Source organism: Patiria miniata, unplaced genomic scaffold (genome assembly GCF_015706575.1).
Source record: "Patiria miniata isolate m_02_andy unplaced genomic scaffold, ASM1570657v1 HiC_scaffold_7, whole genome shotgun sequence".
NCBI lineage: Eukaryota > Metazoa > Echinodermata > Asteroidea > Valvatida > Asterinidae > Patiria > Patiria miniata.
In genome coordinates, this window is record NW_024037074.1 from 30,038,442 (window position 1) to 30,046,472 (window position 8,031).

An 8,031-nucleotide genomic window follows, 5' to 3' on the forward strand; every position below is an offset into this window, starting at 1 on the left:
CACTGTCACCGTCCATTCATGGAGTTCATATTGCGTTGTTGAGATTCTTAAAAATGTAACAAAACGCCATGAAGACGCAAGACCAGTGGCTTGCAATGCGTCTCTGTAAAGTCCACCGCAAGTCTAAGACGTCCCAGTGGCGTTCTGTAGCGTCCTTGGCATTCTCTATGAGTTTAATTGAAGACCAATTAGAAGTCTGCGCTGCGTCCTTTGCGTCCTCGTTGCGTCCTCATGGTGTCCAATAAGTCCGTACGACGTTCGTGGAGTCCTTATCGCGCGCTCGATGCGACCTTAAAACGTAGGTGTGACTTCAGCAGCCAGAAGCGCGGCGTGTATACTCGGGCCAAACGGGCGATATTCATCATGAGTCTTCACCATTTTAAAGGCATAGACGCAGGGAACGCAGAGGAGACGCACAGTCCTGATGCATGCACGTTCGTAGAGTTCTCACGACGACGCTCCCGTCGGCCTAAACGTTGCCAGTGCGTCACGGCCGTTCGCGAGGAGTTCGTACAGAGTCTTTACCGCGTTCTGGTCAAAACGCCGAGGCGCGGTGTTTGTTTTGTGCATGTCCAAAACGAATGTGGCAGTTTGGCGTTCAGCAAAGCCCTTGGAGTCCCTCTGAAGTCCTCAACTATCAATGAGTCCCAACGCCGTCATCAGCGTTCCCACCGCGCTTTAGTCGATTTTCTTAGTCGCGGTACTAACTCCATGCCAGAACGTGACAGTGTGACAGGCCCTTAAGAGAACTCCGCAATCTGCAACTATCCGCAACGACCCGAACTGATCTGTGCACTCTAAATGCATCTAAACCGGTCAACCAAAATGAATGTAATCATGCATTATTGATAGGTTTAAAATTAAATTTGACCCTATTAATCCACTCGTCGCGCACCTTTGTCAGATTTAAGATAAAATCATGGAAAAATTAACCAGAATACATTTACAATATGACAATTTACTGTTTTTAACAATGGCTACTTTGGAAGTCCATGTTATGTCTGCCTTTATGTCTGCCTTGGAAGTTCATGTAATGTCTGCCTTAACAAACAATATTAGATGCAAGATATTTCTACATTGATTGGACCAACGATTCAAAAAGCAGTTTTTATCGACTAACCTGTACGAGGTATTTTTTTTTTTTTAAGAATTCTTATACACAGTGCTACAATTGGGTCTGAGCAATCAATACCGATCGTGATCTGTGTCTACGTAAATTACAGAATCATTATTATTCAACCAAATTATTTTGATAACCTTGAAATCATTTTAATCTTACACCTACTCATTGGCTATTTTTTTTCGGGTAAACGGAAGAGCGATGGAAAATTCGGCAATGCATGCGATGGTGTATATATTATTCGTGATTAATGTCTGTCTGTTCGAGGTAAAGGAGGAAGCCACTGAATGAGGTGAAGTGCTCGGTGTGATGACTCCACACTCTACCGTATATGGTTATATACACCGTGTCTCCTTGTTGCAGAATCAGCACCGCGCTACCAGACAACTGACCACGTTGATCAGATTCATCATGGGAAGTAATTACCTTGTAGTTGTTTTTAACAAGATGGATGCGAAGGATACCGCTGTTGGCATACTTAAGAACAGAAAACGTAAAAACGTAGGTTCCCGACATATTACATGTAAACGTGCCGGTCTCTAGATCGAACATTGTACCTGGCATAAGCATCGAGTCGAGTCAGCACTTATTTCAAATCATTGAAACATTTTGAAATAAATTTATTATATAACTACAAGTATTTAATTTAAATTAAAAAAAACTCAAACAATTTTGGATTTGCTTAAATTAAACAATTCAAAATGTAAAACAAAAATGTGTTTCTGTATTGACGAACCACCACATTGGCAATATGTTCCATCACTAGTATTAACATACTAAAGAATTAATAAAATAAATGAAATGTACATGTAGCCAAGTCTGTGTGTGTTTTTCCACCTCCGCGAATATCCCCCTCCGAGACAGGATTCATTTGTTTTGCCCAGGATAGTCTTTAAAAACCAAAGCCGCCACAAGATCAGAGCTAAAAGACTATACAATAGTTGATATGTTTTTCAAAAATGTTTCAAATATTCAATTTTCCTTATTTATCATTTTCCCCCTCAATGTTTGGCCTTCAGAGCAATACAATTATTAGCCAACCCTTCTTTCGGAGCCGTAGTCTAGAACCACGTATCTCCACGTGGTCTTGAGCGAAATTAAACTGATCAACTTGGGTACCACACTAGACCACGACGCACGCGGTGCGGAAAACCCCATTCAGCTTGCAAAAAAAACTATTAAAACCTTTCTTTTGGAACACTTCCTTCGGGTTTGCTATATTCAAAATAAATTATTTAGAGAGATCACAACCCGTACTTGTTTACAGACTGTTGTTTGAGTCTGGGATAACCAATTTTGACTGTGAATTTCGTCCTAAAAATCACCCCTTGGCAGTGATTGACGAAACGGAGTATCTTTATTTGAGGTTGAATTTCGAGCTTGTGAAACCTATTTTGTTTGGTGTTGGGGGTCTAATGACATCATAAACATTTTATGAATGAACTTCTACAAAACGATCTGCCCCAAAATGTGAATATTCATTACAATTCCCTGTTTTTGATCGCCCGTCTGTCGGGGAGGATTATCATTGCTGACCAGACGTCAAAACATGAATTATGCATTTTGTTTGACCTCCCTGTAAAAGTGGCATATCTGCACAACCGTTCTTCGCTTTTTACGACGGCCGAAACAGCGGTGAAGTGGAGGCAGAAAGTTTCTGGCAATTGAGTGGCACAGTTTAAACTTCAGCGTGGTATCAAAAAGTGGGTGAGTAAAAGACACTGACATTTAAAACGTCGAGACAAAGCTCCCTCCTCCACTTCCGCCACCCGCTGTCCCGCTGTACGTTTTGACGTCTGGACACAATGATAATCCAGCTTGCTGACAAGAAAGATTACTTTGCAAAATAGAGGTGTCTCAACCCTCCTTCCTCCACTGGAGCAACACCCCTGCCCCTGAGAGGTCGGGGATATTTAATATCCAAAAGCTGAGGCAGGTAGAACTCTTGAACATAAAAAAATATTCTTGAACCGTCCAATCTGACTCCAGTACCAATAGTCATGTGACTTTGCCTTAATGTCTATGAACATCATCTCCCTTAACTCACCTTAGAACCCACCCGCCTTTAACCTCTTCCCATCGACCCTTTGACCTTATCCCTGACAACTTTAACCGCCCCACTCGTACCGACACCACCCTACATCCTAACGGCCCAGTCCCTCCCATAACCAATCCACCTTCAACCCATATTTTGTCAACCTCAATTCACTTTCATGCCCCACTCACCTTAAAACCCAACTCACCCTTAACCAATCTTCACCCGACCTTTCCATCCCAGCCCTAAATCTAATCAACCTGACTTGCAAGAAATTTAATAACTAAAACATGCAACAACATTCCAAAGTAACTCATTGACAACACATTGTACATCCAATAATTTTAATATCAAAGCAATTATGACTTTATTCAATTACAGATTAAACATATATAAGTACTAGTGATGAGGAGTTTATCGTTCACAACAAAAACAAATAATTCCGATTCATGTACAACAGTCAGAAAGGCTTTGTGTTTTAATTTCATGTGAATTTGATTGACTTCTTCCAAACATATTGTATTGCAAAACTGTTTGAAAAATTACAGTTCAGCCTAACGTGTTTTTAAAAAGCATCATAAAAAGCCGGGTCTTTTAATGTATTATTTACATTTTCTGAGTAGCTATATTCGATACATATCACATATAATTATTCGTGTTGTAAATTATTTAATTTGTCAAATATGGTTATATTATCAGAATCATAAGAAATTAAAGGGGCACAAATTAAAGGATTGTTTTTATCCAATTTTAAAGGTTTGGTTGAGAGCAAACTAAGGCCATACCAAAAAAGTTTAGCGTCCCCGCCCGCTTCCTTTTTGGAGGCCGCCTTCTTTGTTTCTAAATTTGTTATATCACGAAAAAATGATAAATTTTAATTGGTGACTTCATTCTGGCTTCTTTGTCTGCTGCATCTAGCACATATAAAGCTGGTATGTTGAAAAATAGCCCGGTCGGGCGGCCATTTTGAAAGAAAAAAGAGCGTCCTCCTTCCTTTTTTTAAAAAGGCAGGACGCTAAACGTGCTTTTTTATTTGGCTTAATGTCTTACTGTTCCAGAGAAAAGACGAAAAAAAAACACCGGACGCAAAAGACATTTGTTGGAAATCTACTAGATCCGAGTGAAGTTCATCATCTAACAGTGAACTACATGTAAAACATGTAAATGTGCCTCGGTAGTCTGGCTTAGTGCTGGAGTACTCGAACTGAGTTTTACATAATGTCGCGACTCAGGCTTGATTTGGTCTTGGAACCCTGCAGATTTTTTTTTTTTTTTTTTTTTTTGGGGGGGGGGACTTAATCTTGACCAAACGGGCGTCGGCAGAACTAAAATAACTGGGAATGAATGGAGGAGGGAGATTTTACTCACGTTACCATTGGCCGCGTAACAATTGCAAGTAGCGGCAGAAAGTTTTCATGAATTTGGGGGGCACAGTTCAAACTTAAGCGTGGTATCCGAATGTGGGTGAGTAAAAAGACACTGACATTCAAAACGTTATTCGGGGTAAAGGAGGAATCCACTAAATGCGGTGTAGGAATAACCAGCCACCTTACCGTTCATGGTAAGATACACTGTGTCTTCCCGCTGCAGAACCAGCACCGCGCTTCCAGACGCCTGCTCTTGACTCCCAGAATCACTATAATTATAGACAGAGACGACGACCTTGTCGTTGTTTTTCCTGAGGCTAACGTCAATAAAGTTAGAGGAAGAATATTTGCGCACAGAAAACGTAAACACGTAGGTGCCCAACACACTACACGTAAACGTGCCGGTATCAAGATTGAAGCTGGTACCCGGCAGAAGCGTCTCGGTCTCCTGGAAGGGCAAACGGGTGTCGGACCTCGAAGACGTGAAGTCGCTCGTCCGCACCACGGTGAATGCTACCCGCTGGTTGGAGTCGTCTGGTGTCTCCCCTGGCTCACCCTTTTGACCTTTAACACCAGTCTGCCCCGTTGCTCCCAATAAACCTGGTGGACCTCTCGGACCTATCTTGCCAGGAAAGCCTATCCCGTCGTCTCCAGGGTTCCCAGATGCACCCTGCTCACCAACAGGGCCAATCTGTCCCAACTCACCTTTTTGACCTGGCTCACCAACATCACCCTTTGACCCCGGCTGACCGTACGGCCCCATCTGTCCCATCGGTCCAGGCAGACCTGGTATGCCGGGTATTGCGGCAGGTCCCTGGCAGCACTGCTGACACACCTGAGACGCAGGACCATCACCGTCCGAGGGAACCGGCCCAGTAACGGAAGCTCGGAGCTTGACAAAATTACCCAGAAAGAGGGCGATTGACAGAATGATGGCCACACATATCTTCATCTGTAAAGAAAATAACAATGAAATACGTAAATATGAAAACAAATTAAATGCAGGAAAAATATTGAAGTCGAGCAAACAAACTGGGTAATCACATCCAAGTGACTTATAAAAGCTGTCGTCGTTTGAAAAAGAAATGAATTATTATGGCAGGCGCGGATCCAGGAATTTTCGGGGAGGGGGGTTTCATCAGCAAAACAATTCTGAAAATGTATACAGGTTTTTTTTCTCCGGACACTTGGCCTCCGTAAAATAAAAAAACGGGGGGGGGGGGAGACCATATTTTAATAGGGGGGCTGTTCAAATTCGAGGATTATTAACACTAGATTACAGAATGGTGTACCGTATTTTGAACAGCCAGACATTATAACAGTATAACTTTTTTGGGGATGTCACAGCCGGGGGGGTTGGACCCCCCCCCCCCCCCGGAGCCGCGCCTGTATGGGTCTGAACTTTTTGTATTCTAAGTCCAAACTGATCTAGTTTGGAAAGCTTCTACATGTTTTTAAAATTTTCACTTAACAAAATTCATTTTCTGTAGACGAAAACTATGGTAATACTTTAGAATGAATGAACAGTCATGGTTCTTTTGCGACGAATCCGCCCTTTGGCAAATTCAAATGACGGATCTATCTCTCTAAAATGAAATGTTGTCGCCAAACTTTGCCAGCTTAAAAGTGTCTGAATCTGAAAAAAGAATTGCTGCAGAAACTTGATTAGCAAAATCATTCCGTATAATAATGATAGTATGAATAATAATGATATTATTGATATCACTCTGGCGAATTTGGGCGGAAATTAACTCCATCAGATATTCAGGACATTTTAGAACCAGGCGGCGCACTGTGTTCCCCATCCTAATTTCCATATGCAAAATCCAATTTTTCTAAAAAAATGACAGGCATGTTGAGTGGCCAGTAATCTATACAACGACACAATTTGGTTGCACTGCAATAGGGCACTTTACTCATGTTGCCAATTTTCTGTCAAAACAGTATTCTTAGCACAATTTCTGCATTTATTCGTTCAAATACCGTTATATTTGTTACAGTTTGTGGGTTATTATCGATTACGATTATACAAATGATGCATCCAAAGTTACTATCAACTTTTTGGAGTAAAATCAACATAGGCCTATATTTCTGGTTTTGTACAAAAGTAGCAATTTTTCCACCAAATACGCCACTCAATCAACTGATGGTAATATTATTACAGAAATTGTATGCAGAAACTGTCGAAAAAGTGCTACATAATCAAGAAAATTGTGCAGAAAAGTTGTAATTAATAGCGTCGTTTTTGCGATGATGGCGGCCATTTTGATTTCTCAGCATGCATTTTACTTGGTCACGTGACCATGAATGTTTGTCTACAGGTATACTTGATAGGTAATGGTAAAAAAAACATGGTTTTGATTCACAATATGCTTAGTTCTTTTGTTTTTATACACAATTTACCAAACTTTACGGTGACTTGGTAACCATGGAAACTCTACAGAAAATATTTTCGGTAATAAATTGACCTAGGATGAAAGTTGGGAAAAGTCACAAAATGTAATGCCGATCGGCAAAATCATACCAGAACTCTTATAAGACGTTTTATGGGGAAGGGGGGAGGGGGACACTGTGTCCCCAGTCATGATAAATGTTCAGTTTACGTTCAAACCATTTTCAAAGCAAGGATTTGCCAAAGTGTCAGGCACGGTTCTATAATGGGTCAAGGGAAGAGGGATCCCTCAATTCTCTAAATGTTGCTTGGTTTATCGAGCGTCGCTCTAAATCTCTGTTATAAGTTAATTTTAAAAAATGCATAGAACAAAAAAAATCTGCCCTCTATCAGGCGTATTCTTGAGAGATTGAGGGCGCTGTAACGACGCCAATCGGGGTATAAACTGACATGATCCCAATTGGCGTCAGTTTGTCATATGATATAGCTCAAAATGACATTCTCACATTGTTTATCCAAGTAAAGTTACGAATTTTTACCCAAATAATGGTGCCATTTCAGCGTCTTCATTTGCTTACACATATAGCCTATCCCGGCGTTTAATGGAGTTCAATTCCTTTTAGACATTTTTTTTTGTAACAGAAACTCACCTTGATGTATTTTTCTTGAATTCGTTCACGGTCCTCAGCACTCGAACTGATTGGTGACTGAAAATAACTATAACGAGATAAGTCATCGACAATTCCTTCGGTTAGAACTTTGGGGGTGGTGTACATGTGGGAAGGCATTGCTGTATTTTACTTGTAAAACACAGAACACATAAATGTATATTTTTCCTATTGAGTGAAACGTGATTTTGGTTGATTGGTTTTTATTCTAATCCAAAAGTTGAAAGTAAAAAAATAAAAATGTATATGTTTTTTTTTCTGGATCGGAAACTAGCGCATCGGTTTGGCTATTAGCATCAGCTGCCATCTGTCTCAAAACAGATCGAGTCTCAGAAAATCTGTAGGGTTTGTGAATATCTGATCGAACTGTAAAAGTAAAGATAAATATCAAAATATCAAGCCTCAATGATATTGAGCTTCAAACGTTTAAAGCGGACAGCGGAGCAGAA

General features: G+C 40.8%; 1 protein-coding gene across 1 annotated transcript; it reads right to left on the minus strand.

The window, feature by feature from the left end:
* Positions 1-1,357: 1,357 nt before the first annotated feature.
* LOC119745117 (complement C1q subcomponent subunit B-like) lies at positions 1,358-5,474 on the minus strand. Its single transcript, XM_038221340.1, has 2 exons — positions 4,812-5,474; positions 1,358-1,546 (listed from the first exon to the last, which is right to left on the minus strand). Exons 1-2 carry the CDS (start codon positions 5,472-5,474, stop codon positions 1,358-1,360), a joined length of 852 nt encoding a protein of 283 aa, XP_038077268.1.
* Between the last annotated feature and the right edge of the window lie 2,557 nt (positions 5,475-8,031).